The 21,451-nt window shown below is 42.4% G+C and overlaps 1 protein-coding gene across 1 annotated transcript in view; it reads right to left on the minus strand.

Annotated features, from left to right (window-relative positions):
* Positions 1–589: 589 nt before the first annotated feature.
* met (MET proto-oncogene, receptor tyrosine kinase) overlaps positions 590–21,451 on the minus strand; it is a 72,194-nt gene continuing 51,332 nt past the window's right edge. The window contains exons 12-21 of the mRNA XM_034587816.1: positions 20,405–20,554; positions 14,198–14,351; positions 13,394–13,528; positions 11,996–12,262; positions 8,472–8,552; positions 6,062–6,243; positions 4,813–4,922; positions 4,409–4,574; positions 4,137–4,273; positions 590–1,622 (exon numbers count right to left, since the gene is read on the minus strand). Coding sequence (XP_034443707.1) covers positions 1,331–1,622; positions 4,137–4,273; positions 4,409–4,574; positions 4,813–4,922; positions 6,062–6,243; positions 8,472–8,552; positions 11,996–12,262; positions 13,394–13,528; positions 14,198–14,351; positions 20,405–20,554 — 1,674 coding nt within the window. The 3' untranslated portion in view covers positions 590–1,330. The remainder of the gene's footprint in view (positions 1,623–4,136; positions 4,274–4,408; positions 4,575–4,812; positions 4,923–6,061; positions 6,244–8,471; positions 8,553–11,995; positions 12,263–13,393; positions 13,529–14,197; positions 14,352–20,404; positions 20,555–21,451) is intronic.

The following is a 21,451-nucleotide window of genomic DNA, read 5'->3' on the forward strand; positions in this document are numbered from 1 at the left end:
ACACTCTGGTTTGGTCTTTAACAATAAAATATTTCTTCATCAGGACATAACGCACAGTCGTCATAAAGATAGAGTGACACATAGCTTGCTCATGGGGTTTGAAGCCATGGGACCACAGGGAACCTCTGAGGTAGAAGTTTGACTCGAGACAACAAGCTCTTTAGTGAAATGTTGACCAAACGTTACGTAATCGAAAAGGTGTTGAAGACAGAGAAGCTTTTTAGGCCTATGGTTAAATGAACCAAACATGAGACTTCTGGCTGCGAGCCTTTTGTCTAAGTGAAACAGTGAGAGCAACTAAGACCAAAAAAAAGAGAACATGCTTCTCATTTGCTTTCTTTCTTTAAAAGAAGACCTCAAAGCTCTGAAGTGTTATGCTGCTGTCAGAGTTGTAGTGTTTGGACATGATGGACGCTTCAGCTTTAAAAACAAAAAGCAAATAAAAGCTGCTTCAGAAACATCCGGGGATTCCAAACATGCAAGTCATGGCGAGACAGTGATTTTTCTTTTTTTTAATTATCCAAAGATAATTATTACAAACAAAGCATCCAGTGACCTGCACACAGGTAGCAGTTTCTTTTTTTCTTTGTACACATCCCACCTCACACCTACACGTCCATTCCCGTGTTACCTGCTGTTATTGATCTGCAGCCTGCCTCAGTTTACTCCCCCGAGGCAGCTAAATCTATCACAGCAGGCGCCATTGTCTCTGAGGTGTATGAAACTGGCATACAGTCTAGTTTATAGTGTGTGGAGGTGTTAAATCCTTTATACGACACTATGCATGGCCATTTGTCGAACATTCACATTACAGACAGCGAAAAAGGTCCAAGCCACATCCGCATATCGAAGCACACGCCACCCGCACAACGGCAGAATCACGAAATCTATCCCTCTGGCAGTGAGGGTGGGCACAGCAGTCAGTGGGGCTTTTTGGGGTGTTTGACGAATGGCCTTGTGCTTCTGTGACAGTGGCTTTGTCCGCTGTAGAGTTTCAACGGAGGTGTTCCTGTGCCTTGTAATTGTCTTGTAGAAGACGCAGGAAGGCTGACCTCCCGCTCCCTGGGGTCGACTAAAGGTCAGACAGGTTTATCGTTAAAGTCAGTCCACGGAGGCTCCTGACGTTTGGCAATGCTTGAGAAGGTCAAAGGTTGAGGATCTATGTACATTGAGCAACCAGTCAAAGCTCGGAAAACTGTTTCCCCTCAGCATACAGTGTCCAGTGTTTTGCAAGTACATACAGTAGTTCTTCATCTCCTCACCTCGTTTTCTTCCCTGCTCTCTTTCTGAGTCTTTCTCCAACTGCCCTCCTTCCCTCTGGTTCCCTCGTTCAGGTGCAGCAGTCCCGCTCCACGTGGCAAAGGAAGGGGGATTGGGAGGGCAGGGAACTGGAGATGGTTGGGTCGGATGAGGACGAGAAGGACCGGGTGGAAGTGTTGGCGGTGGAGGCAAGGAGGGAGGGGTATGGGCTCATCTTGTCGATGTTGACGTAGGTGGTGTTGAGCAACACGTAGTGCTCGCCGCTAAAGCTGGAGAAGATGGCGGAGATGCGTGACACCAGGTCGGAGACAGAGGGGCGGCGCTCCGGCTTCGGATGCCAGCATTCGATCATCACTGTGTAGCTGGAGGAGAGAAGAGGGAGGAGTCAAAACGAAAGTCAGGCCGGACTTCAGTGCTTGACTACACCTAATGTGTTTTGCTTATTTCAGTATTAAACTAATAGTAATTAGTAAATAAAAATTTGGGGTGCATTCTTGTCACGTTTCAGCAAGTACTACGCAAAAGGTAGGGGTTATTGAATGAGTGGGTGATTTCAGACACAGCCACCATATACACAAGGGAGGCTGCAGGGAGGAGTGAACACAGGTGAAACACAGAGCAGGTGTCTACGATCACCAGGGTGGGAAACAGCACAAAGACAGGAGGTGAAGCAAAATCAAGGAGTTTCAAAAATAAAACAGGAAATGAGGAACTCCAAGAGCAAACAAATAACCAAACACAGAACAGAAATCCAGAAATCCAAACACAAGGAAAACAAGGTAAAAGTCCATTACATACAACGGAAAATCTTTCAAGAAGAGCTGTAACATAAACTCACGACAATCCTGAACCAAATCCTCACACACACACACAATCATCATTTTTGAGGTGCTAGCATTAAGTGTCCATATCAGTACTGAGGATATTCTACATCTTGTCTATGTTCTAAAATAATTGGGAAATAATAATTTTATAATTTTATAAAATTAAAATACTAAATCAAATAAAATGCAAAACTATTCACTTCTTTCACATTCTCAAATATATAGTTACTTAAGAGGTTCACATTTTTCTTATATTGTGTAAGCTAAACAAAAGGTAAAAGTGTGTTTAGTGTTTATTTTCTTCCATGTTGACTTTCACTGACTTCTACTTTCTCTTTAATTCTTAGAGCTGCTGTCAAATCTTTAGTTGCTTTTTCACTTGTGGTTTAACATGTTGTATTTCATTACTTTTTGTATGCACAAGGTTCTCCTCTCCTCTTTCAGATGTTTTTCCATATCATAATTTATCATCCATCAATTACCATTCGAAATCATGAAAACGTTTCATAGAGGGGTTTCGTTCCAAATGCTACAAAGGCCATTTAACATCATCACTCAGCAGCCTAAAAATCTATTATAAATGATTTCTCCCTCTAACGGGTTTTGTGTGTGAGAAATAAAAGGTCTGTTAATTGTTTTAAACAGGTCTTGAAGATAAGTTTAACTTTTTGGTTATCATTTTACAACAAAACTCTGTCAGCTTCTGACATATCTGATATTGCCTTTTTCCCTTAACTTGGCAGGGCGACTCTATCATTGTTAAAAATTATGATAAATGGCCCCATTACCACACAAACAAAGTGTCTGCCAGGAACTGCTTTCATTACAACACCCTGTGAACTATCAGGACTGAGGAATTGTGGGAATGTTTGCAGACGTGCATCACCTCCTGATGTCTGTTTAATATATAGCTTGGGAACTTTTGGGCCTCAGCCTCCCCTCACCTGAGCTCTCCCACTCCATCCTAATTTCCACACACACACACACACACACACACACACACACACACACACACACACACACACACACACACACACACACACACACACACACACACACACACACACACACACACACTACACACTACACAGACATGCAGTGTACGTCAGGATGTTATCTGTACAGCCTGAGGTCACACTTGGCATTCGTTTCACAGCACCAGTGAGCCAGAGTTTAATGGACAAGGATAATTCAGATACTGCCGTGTTGAGTGAGTGGAAGTGTGCGCTTCATTGACACTGAAACACTCGGCTGCTGTGATTTGATGGGACATTTCAATAAAAAATGAATGATCTGCTTGTTTCCATCAATCATCACTGTCACAAAAAGAGAAGCTGCCTTTTATTGCAGCTGCGTCAGGTATGTCATCAACAGAAAAGATCATTTTTTTCTAAAGGTTGTGTCTGGAGTTCAGCTCAGAGGAACCAGTGGGTTCAGCTGAAACACTCCAAGCACAAATCACTCTGTATCTGTGATGCTTTATCACTCCAGGTTTCTCCTGGCAGACTCTGATGAGAGCAGCTCCAAAGAAAACAAACTCGCACTCAGACGAAAAATAATGTCAGCTCAGCACTGCCAACACTTGATAGGTGAACTTTAGTTGCAGCTGCCACAGCAACAGGTGCTTAGCAACAAAAATAGATAAATAGAGCAGAAATACTACACTTGGAATTCAATTTACGTTTAAAGCTTTTACGGTTGAGCAAGAAAAAACGAGTTTTATTTGACCCAAAGCTCTGAAGAGACCTAACGCTTGACTGAGAAGGCTGAGCCGCCGTAAGTGTGTTCCTGACGCTCGCTGACGATGATGGATGGTCTAAACTGGAGTGATTATTATTTATGACGTAAATTATTTATACAGCTCTTTCACCTTCACTGTTTTTTCCCAGCGGCTCTCTCCTGATCTCGGAATCCATCTCCCTCCTCCCTCCCTCCACAGTATATCACTCACACCTATTGAGCAGCAGCACATTGCTCAAGGAGGTGAAAAACATACATGTATATATGCATGTGTGTGTGTGTGTTTGTGTGTGTGTGCGCGTGCACACTCACAGTGCGTCAGGACAGAACTCGGGCTGCAGCAGCCTCCGCCCCTGCAGGAGGAACACGGTGATGTCGAAGGAGTTCACATCAGAGTATGGGGGTGCTCCACGGGTCATCAGTTCCCATAGCAACACGCCAAACGACCACTGCGAGAAAGAACAATTAAATTAACTCCCCATCTCACGATTGTCTTTTTAATAACAACACACTTTTATGAGGTTATGTCCATTATATCTTTGTAATCTGAATTTCCCAGAGTGCAAATGTGACTGAGTTCTCACCACGTCTGACTTGGTGGTGAACTTGTGCGTCTGCAGACTCTCCAGTGCCATCCATTTGACAGGAAGCTTGACTCCGCTCTTGTTGTGGACACTGTAATATTCTTTATCATAGACGTCTCTGGCCAAGCCGAAGTCTGCCACCTTCACTGTGTAGCTTTCATCCAACCTGTCAGGAAGAAGAACAATTACTTTCTAGTACTGAATTCTACTCTGTGTTTCATATGTGTGACAACAAACTCTTATTCTCTCTAAGCAGTAACCTGTTTCACTCTGTTCTATTCTGACTTGTTCCCTTCACCTCTCTTCTCAAATGCATGTTAGTGTATCTCAGCCTGACATATTTAAGTTTGTTCTATTTGTAAGACACATATGATGGAATGTCTTATGAATGAATGTGAACTCACATGCAGTTCCTGGCGGCGAGGTCTCTGTGGACAAACTTCTTGCTGGCCAGATACTCCATCCCTCGGGCCACCTGCAGCCCGAAGCCCATCAGGTCTTTCACTGTCGGGTTCTGGAGAAAACACAAGCGATCAGCTCACAGAAGTGAAGTGGCAGAAGTGAGTTCAACACACCCAGAGTATGTTTTCATTATCCCGCCTCACTTAACCTGAAATCAGCCATCCTAGATAATATCTACTACGATGCTGGTTGTAACTCACTCAGTTAACTGTGTGGTGGAGTCGTTACTTATCAAGGACAACATCAGAACCATGATGCTGGTCGAGTTGGTTGCATTAAAATCAAAACGTGACATTCAACAAAGTAAAACGTAAATGAAGATCAAATAAGTATCATCATTTTAAATCTAAATATAGATAAAATTACTCTAACTAGAAAAGAAAAGAAGCAGTAGATATGAATTTTTAACTTTTAAGTTTAAGCCCAAGGATAAACCGTAAATGAGCGCAGGAATGTTATTGAGGTTATTACTATTTTATTTATTTTTTTGTCTGATGATGAACATGCATGAACATGAACACGTCTTGCAGATTTAAAAAGTTAAAGCGATGCTCATTTATAATCATGAGAAATATTTAACTGTGGAGATAATTCTTCTAATAAAAGACATCAGAGGCTTTATCTGTTTATTTCTCCTCATGTTATTCTGATCTGCAGGGATCACTAGACACTAATACTGTCAGGTATTGTGTTGGGAATCACAGGATCTTTGATTTAATTCAAGCTATAATAAACATGATCGATTTATATACTGTGAAAAACTCTTGATCTGTTTGAAAACCAGAGTGGACGTGTGAAAAGTCAGGAGCAGGAAAATTATTCCACGCAGCTTTAAAGATATCTGCTGACCATAATTATTTCTCACTACACTGTAGCCTAAACTCTTTTGTCCCTGTCAGGATCCTGTAGATCGATGACCCTGGTTTTCCAGTGATCTGATTGGACAGCAGTTGGGTCGTTGACAGGTTCTGTACTGTTATCTCCATCTGGAGCTCTGGAGGAGGTTAGTGGCTCAGCACAAGATCCCATTATGATTAACCTCAGTAAGAAGTGAACCAGCTTCGTAGGACTGAAAAGTTAAATCTGAAGTTACCTCGATAACCACAGATCATGCTTCGTAGTACAGGCCCCTGGATTATGTGTGTACGTAGGCAGAGATTCACAACATGCATCTATCCAGTAAGTCCTTACGTGTGCCTCTTCGCGGATGAAGTTGCGCAGGTCGCCGTGCTTCATGTAGGGCAGGACCACCAGCGGTGAACCCTCGGGTGGCAGGCAGATACCCAGCAGGGAGAGAACGTTGGGGTGGCTGAAGTCCTTCATGATTATCCCCTCCTTCAGGAACTGGGACACCTCTTCAAGATCTGTGATACCTTAGGGAAAAAAAAGAAAAACGTCTAAGAATACAATCAACAAATCATCATGATACCTTTTTCTAGAACCCTTGTATAGACTCTAAATAACTTATTACATTACAAATATTTGACATTTTGCAGGTGGAAAGTTTCCAACCAAGAGTCAGAATTGCAGAGTGAGTAGAGGGCAGGAATGACGACAGCTCAGGCTACTGTCCTGGCATCACTGACAAGGTCATTCCTCATATAGGCTATCTTTGGGGAATCAGAATGATGATGGAAACCAAAAACCCTTCCCTGAATACTCTCACACAGACCTGACCCACACCAAATCCCCATTTGCCAATTGCATCCCAGCCTCTGGTGCCCTGCACTTTAGCCCGGCTGACTCTGCTGTAATCTGGTTACAGATGGAAGCTCTTTAGGCCTGGAGGAACCCGCCATTGGCCTTCAACTTAAAGAGGACAGAACTCGAAGACAGAGAGAGGTGACATTTGGTTTTAAGAGCCTTGATTTGACAGTTAGGGAGGAAAAAAAGATTATTGCAGTGAGGAAGATGGATATTCCTCCCCCTTGTTTTATTTTGGAGGGACAGAATGTGTTAAATTAGGATAATTTAAGCCAAAGGAAAACCCAAAACAATGACATGGTGCCTGAGGAAAACACTAAACCTAATAAAAGGTTCAAATCCCAGGGGACCCAGCAGACTGTCCCATTCCCCCTGTGGTTGGTGGCTCTTTGTGACCGCGTGGGTCTACCCTCCATATCGTCCCAGCATCAATCTCCCTGCTCCAACTGACAGTTTACATGATTAGACGGGACCCTACTGCCGTCCTAACCATCAGACACTCATTCATCACCATTGTGTGAAGCTGAAAAGGATTTGGCACACTGATGAGATGAGATCCCTAATGCTATTGGAGCATCGTGATATAATGCAATAAGTATGTGATATGAGTGGATGTAGGATGCAGTAATTATACCTGGATGTGAATATGTATGGACAAGGAGAGGGTGTGTTTAGTGTGCTCCTGTCATGCTAGATTAAACAAGTCTATTCCTATAGGAAAAAAATAAATAAGTGAAAAGCTAAAAGGGTGGAACGCTGGTGCAGTGGTTAGCACTGCAAAAAGGTTCATGGTTTGAACCCGAAGGCTGGTCTGGGTCTTTCTGTGATGAGTTTGCATGTTCTCCCTGTGTCTGTGTGGGATCTCTCTGGGTTCTTGGCTTCCTCCCACTGTCCAAAGACAGGGAGCTTAGATAATTAGAGACTAAATTGTAAAAAACGCATGAATGTAAGCATTTGTCTCTATATGTCAGCCCTGTGATATGCTGTAACCCGCCTCTCGCCCAATGTCAACTGGGATTGGCTCCAGCTACCACAATGACTCTCAAAGGATAAGTGGTAGAGATGTTGGAAAGATGGATGGACTTAAAGTCAGAGCGCCTATGCAGCAGGGTGTGTTTAGCCTCAGCTTAGGACAAGGCATTAACTGAAAATGGTTTTCTATCAACATTACACGCATCATCTCTACAAGACCGTGTGCATGTGAAAAGTAGAGTCCCTCACCCGAAAAACTGTGAGAATACTTTTGGGGTTGTAATGCTAAGCTGCTTGATACACCATTTTCTTTTGAACGTCTCTGTGTTAGGTGTGTGGCTGTGTGTGTGTGTGTATGCTAGCATGCTTGAATGCAAAATGTTGTGTACAGGTGTGAGGATGTGGTTGGTGGACTGTTTCCCCGCTTGATGGTGATTGGCTGTTTGGCAGATATTCCAGTCAACCAAGATGGCTACGCTGGCAGGCAGATGAAAGCAGGCTCAGTTTTATATCTCTTCAACCACCAATCAGCTACACACCAAAGCCATTGTTAAACCCAGAGGTTTAAACCTTGTTAAATAGAGGGGATGGACTGCCATTTCTGTTCTCTCCTGTTTAATTTAGTTAGGTAAGCTGTATTATTTCCCAGCTAGTTTGGTTTGTTTGTTATGTTGGAGTTTGTCCTCGCGTAATCGTTTCAATCTGTTTCATAAAAAAAAAGTGCCTTTATTTGCAAAAATTTAGCAAACAGTGTTCCTGTGGTTGTTCGAGGGAAAACGAAGCCTATTTTCCTGGCCTCTGGACAGGGTATAGCACCTGTATAGATGACTGTGTGGAGAACTGTAGACGTATGAGACAGGGTGCAGATGAAGAGGAATGCTGTCACTCCCCTTGTTTTTAAAGACAAAAGGGGATTTGTACTTACGATTCAGGGACTTGATGGCACAGTGCTGCTTCTGCCCGTCTGGCTCGAGCAGAGTTCCATGGAAAACACAACCGAAGTGACCTGCAAGTTACAACATGATTCGCCGTATAAAAAGCCAGAATTTGTCAGCGTTCAAAAAAGCTTGTGTTCAAACCTGTAAAGAGCTTCAGAACAACATTTTGCCATAAGACAGGTCCATTTTACACAGTGTTATGTGAGATGCACCACTTTCAGTCCAAAAGACAATGAGGTGCAGCTGCAAAGCAAAGGTGAACAATGGCTGCCAGGCCCATGTAAGTTGTCAAGAATCAGTTGGAACTTCAGGAAGTTAACTTTTTCTGACATGCATTGTGGAGTTGACATGTCTGAGTGCTGTTAAGCCGTCAGTAATGCGTTTCAACCTGGAGGGAAGTTCTGGCTCCCACCTCCCTCCATACAGTTGTCATCCACCAATCATGGTCTTATGAATTCTTTGGAAACCACGGCCAAGATGGAGGTGCCATTACCGGGAATTTAATCCTTTCTTCTGTTGTGTCAAGTGGAAACTTTACCTTTGCACTACTTGTGCCCCCTAAACTATTAGTCCCCCCCCATCTTTATTCAATAGCGTGGTCTTTCAGTTTGAGAGCAGGACTTATTGATTTCACGTTCAGATTTTGTAATGCTTTCACTCAAAGCCCTGCACTCGCACGCAAATAGCCCCTGCTTGTTCTTGGCTTCGCTCTGCTTGTGCTCGAACTGTGAGCTTGCACTCGGATATTTTGATGCTTGGACAGATTTCCTTCGCTCCAGCTTCAGCTCTTTTCCTCGTGGTCATGCTGCTACTGTGTGGGCGAGAAATGTATGCTCTCACATTTCTCTTCTGCTCTTGGGTTTTTTTCTTCTATGTCAGGTGTAGTGTTGACAAATGAAATTGTCCTGCTCTCATTGTAGGTATGTTAGCTTTACTCCTTAAAGAGTCCCCAGTACGGGCGGTTACTTTTACCGGGTTCATGCACTCCTATATGGGACTCTTAAAGAAATCTCTGTCCAAGCAAGAAAATATCTGAGTGCAAGCGCACAGTTTGAGCACAAACAGGGGCTATTTGAGTAAAAGCAATGTGAAATCAGTACGTCCTGCTCTCAAACTGAAAGACCTACAAACTAGAAAACGAGAGTAAAATGTTCACACTGTTCATTAAATATGTTAAAATAGCCTAGTGGAGCCCGGACATAAATTATGATGCTTGATTGGGGAGACTGTGACAAACACCACCACCTGACAGAGAAACATCAATAGAGCAAGCACATTCATTTTGATGCTGCAAGTACACTGAGGGTCACCTACAGTACATATTAAAATATTTCCATACACTGTTTAGACATAATATAATGCATAGTTTAGAGCAGAAGCATCAGGATGATCTCCTGTCGTGTATTCAGGCAAAAACCTGTATTGCAGGTTCAGGCAAAAACAAGCACATCTGACCCCTCTAAGTGTGTTACGCAGATTTTTACATACATAATGGTTAATTCTGATTCTCTAAAGTTACCATCACCCTCACACTAAATCAGCCCCCTCAAGTAACACAGTACGCCTCTTTATTCATTAATACCCCAGCCCAGCTAATAACCTATGCCAAACCCCATTGAGTTATTGAGCATTTTATTGAATTACATCTCTTCTTTAAGACACGAGGTCTTGCCCCAGACGGGGAGGGGTGGAATAAAATGAGTGCGGCGTTCTCCTATCACGTCCGTGCAGATGGCTGAGGGTGTTGGATTACGCCTCCCTACAAAGGACCCTGGGAATACTAGCTGTGAACAAATCATCCTACGCCACTTTAAAAATCCTGCTTCGAAATCCAGGCTCTTTTCTTCGGGGGATAATTCAGCTGAGGGGGCAGAGGGCTGTTTTCTGGGGTCTTTCTCCTCTTGATGTTGAATTTGATCTGTGGGTCTGAGCCACCTACTTAAATGTCACAATGTGAGGCGATTTTGTGTCTGCGAGTCCACCTCGCGGTTTGATAAAGCAGGCAATTAAGCTCTTTGTGGGCGACTTTAGCTTTTGTATAGCTTTACGTAAATCCCAAATTGAATGCCAAATTATATGGGAGAGCACTGGACAAACGTATAACTCCACAACAGTTTCTAGTATCCGAGCAGGAGTCGTTTGTGAGGAAACAAAATCAGGTCAAAAATGAGATCATTTAAGATGCTGGTTGCTAAAATAGATTGTGGGGCACAAAGTCTGATGGACTTAAAAAGAGGAGAATGTGTAGCTTGGATGCAGCTTTAAAGTGAAGTGGTGCACTTAAAGTTGTATTGACGAATTTAGTAGCACCAATAGTTTTATTGATAAACACTGAATCAAATAAAAAAAAACATCACAATGAATTAACTTGCTTGCGTTAAGTATTATACTTAGTCGTAGTATATACTTAACTCACAACTGTGCATAATCCAGGTTTGTGGTACAATGTGGAACAGGAGAAATACATGGAGGATAACAGGCTTGTTATGTGTTTGAGTGTGTGTTATATCTAAGATAAGTAAACTGATAAGTAATATCATCTTTCATTTCTAATTGAATTTTTATCCCTTTGGTTTTTAATATTATATTCTCATTATGCACATCCATTTGTAGCTGTGGTAAAAAAAAACTGCTTTATGATGCTTGTGATTGCACAGAACTGAGTATCCCAGTCACTGGATCCTCTTCATGCATCATGAATGTCTTGTGATAATGTGCCTGCACTCGCACTGGGATTAATGATTGCACAGTTCTGTATGCACGCTTTCACAGCGCTTTATACATCTTTATACATAGATGTCTCCAACTCGATAAAAGTCTGCTTTATTAGCAGTGAATCGCTCCTTCCTGACCAAAATACTGCATAGGAAATGACACATTTTATATTTCCTCTTATTTAGCGTGAGTGGAAAAAGAAGTGGGCAGACAGCAGGAAGAGCACAAAAAAACACCGGACAGAAAAATGCAGAAGAACTAGAGTAATGTCTGATCAATTTAACATAGACATAGGAATTTGAATGTACGAGTACAAGGTTTTTCCTGCATAGCGAATTGTGAGGTGGCCACCTCCATCCAATTTCGTGCTGCTTCCGCAGAATCAGGACAAGCTGAATTATGAATGAATGCACGCAAGTAATTTAAGAAAAGTATCATGATGTGGTGACCTGATATTGTGGCGGTCATTTAAAAATAAACTACGTTTAAACTGGGTCTGAGACATCAGCTGAGTCTGAGAGAGACATTACATTTTCTTGATATCTCTGAAGAGTTTTTCTTCAACATGGCCCTAACATGGAAAATAAAGTAATACAACTATATTCTTGTAATATTACAACTTTTAGAAAAGTATAAAATGTCCTCCTTATCCCCTAATATTAAAATGTTTTCTCTTAATTTCAGATTAGTTTTTTCTGCAACATGGCCCTAATACTCCATCACAATAAAGACCCAGTGACATGTCATATTAAAAAAATGAGCTCAACCACCAGTAAAGAGAATTTGTGGGACTGACCTCTGCCGATGACTTGGTTGAGGTGAAGCAGCAGCTGGTCTCTGGCGATCACCACGTGCTGCACTTCCTTCAGGAGGTCTGGGTGGAGACAGGATGGATCTATGTGGACTGGGGCCATCAGCAGGGGCGACACCAGCTCGCCATCCATCCCAATACCCATCCCCATTCGTCCACCCAGTATTCCCAGCCTGGGAGACAGCAGCTCCCCATTGCCTCCATAGATGGGAGGGGCCCCTCGGCACGTCTCTGGCCTGTCTGTGCCCTGATCTGGAGAAGCAAAGGATACGTGCTGTAAGGTTAGTGACTGTATCAGCGAGGCCTCCAGAGGTCAAGGTCTGCTACACGATCACAGAAGGCTTGCTACAAAGGCAGAGAGCAACTTGACACTACGATGGAGGCGGGCAGAGCTGGAAAAACAAAGTCTCTGATTTCTCCTCTGATGTTGTTAGTGGGAAAAAAAATAAACGCAAAGCAACTATAAGCAAAATGATCGATATTCGATCTTAAGAGCCAGAACAGAAGACAGACAGGAAAATAAATGGCAAACTGAGATAAGGACGTTCAGCTCCTGATGGTGACTCTCCCTAAGGACAAGCAACAGCTCATTAGAAACCTTCTCAGATTTGAGCTCTTTCAAGTCGCTGTCAAGCAGCATGAAAATTGCGTTGCCCATCATTCTCACGATCATAACACAAGGAACCCCCCCCTCCTCACTCCCTCAGGATCCGAGCTCAGAGAGAACCAGAAGCACAGGTGACTCAGATTACACCGGGCAGCAGTCAGGAGATTGGCCTGAAGATTAGTCAGCTCACTTGTGATGAAAACAAAAAAGGAGTTTGAGAATGGTGAGAGGTTGAGCAGCTGGGTGCAGCAGAGACAGGTAGGATCTAGTTACCCAGAAATCGTTGTTTTCTATTATTTTTATTTTTGCGTGTGTCGAAGCATCATCAACCCCCCCCCACACACTCACGGTGAATCCAGCGGGGGATCCCCTGCTGTGTTCACACATTGACTTCTCCTGACCTTCTACGGACTTTCTCACTCAGACTTTTGTGTTCACATACTGTATGCACCTCCTCTGGACCAAATATGGAGGATCTGCGGGGTTCAGTGTTTTGCAGTTTGTGTTTGTTTGTATGCTGAGCATTCAGTGAACTCCATTGCACGGTAATGATGAAGTTCAGTGCATGTCTGAAAGCAGCTTAGTTGATCCAAAATATATAAAATAAATAAAACAAAACAAGTTAGTTAAAAACACATAAGGCATGCACTGCTAGCAAAGTGGTCAGCCCCACAGGGAGCGAGCAGGTAGGTGTGAGGGAGGGAGGGAGGTGAGATGGGGGAGAAGACAGTGTCAGGTCGGGGTGGGGAGGGGAGGGGCTTATCTGGTTGACGTACCCTCCAGCAGGGTTGTTCTATAGTCGACTGACTCGTGGGAGACCATTTCATTAGTGGGGCTGACGCTCCTTGCGTTAGCCAGCCTGTCCAGATGCTGGATGTGCCCCCGGCCATCATACCACACCTCAGACAGATCTAGAGACAGAGAAGGAGGGAAAGAGGAAGAGCGGTGAAGAAGGAACGACAGAGACATGAGATGGATAAGAGGAGTTTGGAAGGGAGGGTGAGAGAGAGAGAGAGAGAGAGAGAGAAGAAAGACGTGAGGGGGAAAGGATGAGATAAAAGATAGAGAGTAGGGGGAGAGAGGAGAGAGTTACTAAGAAAGGCAAAGCGTTCCGCCAGTGCGCCCCCACTCATAAACCCACCAGGCAAAACAAAACCCAGCAGATACACATGCACAGGAGACACACTGACCTCAAGTTACAATGCCTCACACACACACACACACTATTTTTAAATCTTTATTTTATCACATCTTTTATACCTCTAACTTTCTACAAAGGTTAGGTACAAATCATAAACTGCATAATGCATTTTCTAACTTTTTTAGCTGTTAGTTTTTTGCAAAATATTTAGCATTCACTGAACTTACAAACCTTTACTATGACAGAGATTTTGAGAATAATGTGGTAATATTACAAAAATAATCATAATTGAGAGGAAAGTGGCAGGATTATGAGAATACAGTTGTAATAGTATGAGAATAAAGTCTTAATTTAACGCGAAAAAAGTTGTAATTTAACAACAAAGGCAGTAGCAGACATGAAGTGACCTTTGACCCTCTGACCCCACCACTGCTTTTACCGTCAATGTGTTTGTTTCTTCTCCACATCAGCAGCGTTCCCAGCAGCAGCAGCAGCAGGCTGACACAGACACAGCCCACGATCAGGCCCACGTAGTCCTGCTCCTGTGCCAGCGTCACCTTGCCCAGGTGCCTGATAGAATCCGCCTGACGCCACTGCAAACGGTAAAACGGTAAGGGGTGGGGGGTGGAGGGGCACAGGGTGAACGATGTAGATGTTAAAAACAAGAATTAAATACAACTGCAGCATCCTACATCCTGTTGTGAAGTCCGAGGTCAGGCCTGGCAAGATCAGCCCCGGGCTGGGTACATTTCACCTGCATACTCCATGTCTACGCACTATAAACTTAAATAGCAAGCATTACATATTACTATTACATGTTACTCTCAAAAACACTTGGACATGTGTAGATGAGTGGCATCCCCAGGTCATCATTAGCCAGCCTGTATAGTGAGCAGTCATGTTACCAGTCGGTAATGAGATCACCTTACTTTAAAGTAAGGGTTGGACATAGTTGCTCTATGTGACGAGAATGTCACGCTTGAGTCAAATGGCACAATTCCAGTTATCTCTATGAAGTGGAACTCCAAACTCCTGCACAGTGGAATTTAAATGAAATGCAGATAATGTGCTCACTCTCAGCTTAATGGTGTTTGGCTGAATGAACAGCACACAAAATAAATGTCAGAACATTCTAGAGCTATTGTTTGCTTTGTAGTACTGTAGGAAAGAGTGCTGTCCTGATACACTACATACTATATGGTGTAAGCACAAACATTTAAAAGCCTTGAGTAGGACATTTAGATATACTGTATGGCATGCAATAAGCACACACACATGTAACGCGCGTACACACACACGCACGCACACACACACACAACCACACACACACACACACACATCAGTCTGTTGCCTCACTCTCGGGGGAAGATTACATCAGTGATATTGCTTCTACCATTATTAGGTTTAGTGGAAATTAGGTTTTTTTTACTGCTGCTGCAGATGGGATAGTTTGTGTGTGTGTGTGTATAAATTTGAAAATGTGGGCATGTCTGGAGGTAGGAGCTGTATCAATGTGTGTGTGTGTGTGTGTGTGTGCGCGTGTGTGTGTAGGTTAGTGTTGCTAAAGGATATTGGCTGAGCCTCGCCAGAGATAAAGGATTTTCTTCTAAAGAGCAGTTCACAAGTCAACAGTGATGAGGCTGATAACGTCTGGTCTGGAGCACGAGCGTGTTTTGCCAGAAGGCGACCACTGGATATTATCTTGAAGGACGACATGAGGATGTCTGGAGCTCAGCATCTGATATCAACTTGAATTATAAAGGTTATATATGTATATATATGCAAGCTTATAAGCTATTAGGGTGTTTGGTGAGTTGTTTGTTGCAAATGCAGATGCTAAATTTAATGAGAAACTCAATATATAACTTATTGAAAGGAACAAAAATCAGCCACGTATAGGATATTAACCAGTGCATATAAGAAATGGGTGATGTTCAATGTACTTCCAGACTCATTTCATCTACAGACATTGCTTTCCCTACATGTGCCTCAAGTAGATCTACTTCAGTTAGATTTCATACATTTCCAAGTAATGTCTCCTGACATCCCTTTGACACTGAGCCAGGACTTGAGGAAATGATGGGTCGCTGAGGATTGTATCTTGTCAATAGTCAGTGTAGAACGACAGGTCTGCTCATGAACAGTCTTGTTGTCACATTCTATAAACAAGATGCTGTACCTCTCCAATGATGTTTTTATCTCTGTAAAACCATCTGTCCAAAGTAGTTTCTCCTGAAACCCTCGCTCCTCTCTGACAACAAAACCTGATATTCACTGTTGATGTTCACTGACATATTTCCTGCTGTCAGATGTAATTTAGCTGCTGGGGATGTGTTGAAATGGGGTTTAGATGTGTACGTGTTGGCCGTCATCTCGAGGAAAGAATCAAAATGAACCAAGCAGAGCCAGAAACATGTGGTCAAACCTTTTTTGCTCTAAAGTTTATAACAATAGGATAGTACAAAGTGTTTTACTGATCATAACGTGTAACCAGTGTGCATTGTTGCTGCATATTATGAGAATTGAGAAGAGAAATTAGTAAGACCAGGAGAATAAAGTTATAATTTAACAAGAAAAAGTCATAATATCATTTTTTAAGGCGGTAAGCAGCAAGGAGAACTCCTGCTCCACTCGTTCTGGAGCCGACATCTTGAGCCAATCTCATTGTTTCTTGAGAGACGACGACATCCCTTCCTCTTCCACAAAAGAGGCAATTTCCTCAAGTCTGCGTGTTACTCTTTTCAGAATTGAGTTTCTTTCACAATATTTTCAAAGACCCGATACTCATACTGATGAGCAAAAAAAGTATTTTTACGATAAGAATAACTTAGTGGGAAGCTCCACAATCCTCATTTTAAAGCAAGAAAATTAACGCATGGTCAGCTTTTCCTATATTCCCCCTCTAAAATGACACATGGACTAAAATTATGGCTTCATTCTCTTAATATTACAACTTTATTCTTGTAGATTTACGACTTATTCTCATAATGTTATGACTTTATTCTCAAAATCACTGATTTATTCCCTTTCAGTGGCCCTCACACTCGTCGTGCATGGGATATCTAACAGATCCGTCTCTATTCAAATGTCTTTAACATTAACTTTCAGACAAGTTGTGTTGAGTTTCTGACATTTAGCTCTTCTCACGACTCAGGATGCTTGACTTATATTCAAGTGACGAGGCAGCTGGTTGCTGAGCCCCGTCACTCAACACATTGCGTAATAAATTCGCCCTGAGCTGTATTTTCTGTTTTTTATAAGGGGATTGCATTAGAGTGTTATTGAAGTTTCCTGCCAATGATCTGGAACGCTGAAGGAATGTGGTGCTTTCCATGAACTACATTTAGAGTTTGTGATGAGGAGTTCAATGTGGCAGAATGATCCTGTCACTGCCCTCTGAGAGCTCTCACGACAAAGTCAACACTTTGTTTTATTAATTATTAATTATCAACCTGTGCATCATTAAAGGGAAAATAAATAAAGTAAAATTTAAAGATATTAAGTCAAGTTGGGACAGCCTTTGCCCGTCTATCATCACTGTGTGTTATGTTATTTCTGAGAGGCAGTCAGGCCTCTCCCTCCTCAGGAGCAGGTGCTGTGATGTGATATGAAACCTTTTATTGCTGAAATCCTTTCTATGAGCCCCATAATATAAACAAAGGGGAATTTTCATATAAATGCATTAGCTGCGGCTTAATGGATCTCTGCTGTGTCTGTATGTGTGAGTATATGTGTGATACAGAACACCCAAACCTCTCGTCCTTCTTGTCTCATATTTGTGATCACAGAACTGGGGTTAAAGGCGTTAAATCTGCTGCCATCGCCACAAAAATCATCAAATTAAACACATCATCTGATCTTTTATTGAGCTTACAAGTATTTTTTATGAAATAGTGAATATGAGACAGGGTGACACAGATGTGCGCACTGGCTTAAAGAGATTTAAACTGATCTAATTTCTATTGGATAAGGGTCAGAATGATGCCAACATGTTGGCAGATTCTTTTTCCACACTTGTTTCAAGAACATGAAAAAGGAAAATTGAGTTCCCAGATTTCTTTTGCAGCGAGGTGTTTGGGGGAAAGTTTTAAAGCAACACTAGGTAGTTTTTATACCTAAAAATAACAGCTTCAAAATCATCATGTTTGAGTAGAACTCAACATGGTTCTTCTGCTTATGAGGTTCCCATTGTGTACAGCATCTCGTATTTACAACAGTGAATTACATATCCCAGCTGTAGGAGGAGCCTAAGTATAGCAGAGAGCGAATCTTGTGTTTTGTTGATTTAAAGTAACTTGTTTTTAATGTAAGCTGTGTAACCGTGCATTCCTCTGTCCAAAAGGACAATGAGTCAATTCACTGCTATGCAAATTTAAATAACCTGCAGCATAAACACACACACACACACACATATTTGTCTCTCTATAGTTGTGAGGACTTTCATTGATATAATGCATTCCCTAGCCCCTTTCCTTAACCTTGACCATCACAACTAAATGCCTAACCTTAATCTAAACCAGGGGTCGGCAACCTTTTTGACAATAAGTGCCAATGTGAAATTGTCTTGTTAATTAGTGTGCCGTATCAATATTTTTTTAATATTAAGTTTTATTATTGAACCACATTCATATTTCCAACAGACTTGTCATTTTATTCCATCCATATTGGCTATATATAGAACAACACTTTAAAGAAACATGTTCATCTCATTATGATTGCAATAATACGTTTGTCATTAACCCCACCAACCACAATCATATTCAGAATTGCGAAAAGCTTGCTTCAGTCGCATGGTTTTTGGCGGTGGCAAAGACTTTGAGAGAGTTGACTTGCTTCCCATACCTGGACACTGCACGTTTGATTGATTCTCCCTTGTCTGACTGATCTTTGAAACTTCTTTCATGCCTTGTTTCCCTTGTGGCGCTTAACACTGGACGTTCGGCACACAACATTTTCAAAACATTACGTGCACACAGCACGGTCCTTATGAAAAACAAAGCCGTAGTCTTCTGCCCATGAGGGCTGAAATGCCCGTACCTTCGTTTTTTAGCTAGCGGGCATGCCATCACCAATACACCTGAACGGCTGCACTTCACAGAGATTCATGTGGGGAAATGCGAGCAGCGCCAGCTGGGAGGCTTCTTCTTATTATTATTTAATGGCGATTGGCATCCAGCCTGTGCCGCATTACTGGCACCTAGTTGCTGGGATGTGTTAACATCAATCAAGCTAAATACTACAGGCTGCGTGACGGCAAAACCTTTGAACATTTCTTGAATAAGAAATTGCCTGTGTGCCAATGATTATGGCGCCGCGTGCCAATAGTGGCACGCGTGCCTAAGGTTGCTGACCGCTGATCTAAACCATTCATCCAATGGAAATTAAAAAGCTTGGATGCGCTGCATTATTTCACTTATAAATCAAAAGCACACTGCTTCAGGCTATTAGCAGTGGTATGAAGGCAACCCTGCCAAGATGCATTGTTATTAGAGGAGCAGTTAAGTTGAGTAACCTCGCTGCTATAAGCTAGTTAAAGTATATCGTATATCTTCATAAAGGGGGGATGGGAAATTATGTAAAAATACGGGATTATCGTGCATAAATCAGCAATCACGATGTAAGGTTAGCATGCTAGCTACCAAGACATGGGCAGGTGTAACCGTAGCGATTTTTGGTGTTAAAAGTTGTTGTGAAAAAAAAAAGACGATAATTCATCGAAACCATATTAAACTAAGATATTACAATCATTATCATAATTTTTTAACCCTTATAATAGAGAAAATATGACATTTAAGGGTCTATCGAATCCCTTTTGCAGCTATCTTGCCAGTGATTCACAAGGCATTCGGTGAAATTTTCACAGCCCTCGGTTTGGAGTGTTGGTCTGAAAAATCTCTGTTTCAAGTATAGCCCTAACAGTTGCCCCTACCCCTCCACCCCAACAAGAATTGGAACACCCTTCCCCTACACGCGATCGCACAAAACGCAGGGCTAGGACTAGGGGGTAGGGAGAAGGGGTGAAAGAGGGTTGAGCCTAAGTCTTAACCCTCAAACAATCCTTTGAATTTGTGAACATTGGCCATAATAACTATAGAAAGACACACACACACACACACACACACACACACACACACACACACACAAACACACACACACACACACACACACACACACACACACACACACACACACACACACACACACACACACACACACACACACACACACCCTGCACTGTCATCCAAACACCGCTTCAAACACTCTGACGCTTCTCTCCTGTCAACATGCAGGAGAGCTGGAACAAGATATCTATTGAAAGGAGTAAGGAGTGTGTGTGTGTTTGTGTGTGTGTGAGTGGGTGTGGATGTAAAATTGTGGTGAACTGGGTGTTACTTTAGACTACAGGGAAGTCATAATTAAAGAAACTGACTTTATTGACCAACTGTCGGAGAGGCGGTACACAGGATCTGTGGGTGTGCACATTGACGTATGTACAGGTGTACGTGCTGAGCTGTACACCTGTCTCTGAACCTCTCTGTGTGGCTGTGTCTACAGCTACATATTTATTTGTGTGTTTGTGCCAAAGTGCATGTTAACTAGAAAGGAGACGATAAAAGGCCTAAAGGGTTTGATCTGTGTGCCTCACCTCCACCTGCAGCTCTTTTGCAGTGGCGGTCTGCAGCTCGTTGGGAACGGTGCACTCCAGAGTGTTTCCCACCAGAGTCAGAGTCTCACAGCTGTGATTGGAAACAGTCAGGACCTGACACTTCATCGCCTCCCTGTCCATCCGGTCACCCTGCATTGAGGAAAGGCGAGAGAGAGGGAGAGAGAGAGAGAGAGAGAGAGAGAGAGAGAGAGAGAGAGAGAGAGAGAGAATAAGGGGAGGAAGAGGCAGGAAGTTTGGAGGAAATACAGAAAAGGGAAGAGGAGAGTAAAGGGAAGAGGAAACAGATTGAGAGAGAGAGAAACAAGAAAGATGATGTGAGATCAACACAGTAGCAACAAAATACCAGCATTGCAGAGAGCGATTGCTGTTGAAGGTCAAAGAGCATTGCTCTCACATGGTAAAAGGTTTAGAAACTATTAAGAATGCTGAATAAAACACCTCATTGAACAAATGAAAGTCTGTTGTCACATTTTTTTTTGGTGCACACTCAATAAGCTGTGTCTGTGATAGTGACCTAAACAGGGGCTTCAAAGTGTCAAAACTCTGGCCTTTACCATGGTAATCGACATTTAATCCAGGAATTTGAATGGTTTATTTTCTTCATTATCATCATTCAAGTTGACACGAAACCTGGTGGAGGGGTGAACACGACACAAGGAAGAATTTTGAATTTTGGTACGAATCCGGATCAGGGTGTTTTGAAATATTTCCAGAGAAAAAATGAATGGATATTGATGAAAAAAACAATCTGGCACATTTAGGGGACTGATTTCAATAAGTGGGTCTCCTGAGTGCCATTCTAGTTCCTGAATATGAAGTTTTATATATGCGACGTCCAAAAAGTTACAAATCAACAGATTGAACTATCATGCAACAGCTAAAATGTCACAATTCTCATTTTGCAGGCTAACAAAGTGTAACACTTAAGTCTGGCTTTTAATTTTTGCTCCAAATCTGAAGCAAAAAAAGTGCAGAGGAAGTATCCTCAGTGAAGAGAATCAGGTTGAAGGTGAAGCACAGAACAGC

This window comes from Hippoglossus hippoglossus, chromosome 6, assembly GCF_009819705.1.
Source record: "Hippoglossus hippoglossus isolate fHipHip1 chromosome 6, fHipHip1.pri, whole genome shotgun sequence".
NCBI lineage: Eukaryota > Metazoa > Chordata > Actinopteri > Pleuronectiformes > Pleuronectidae > Hippoglossus > Hippoglossus hippoglossus.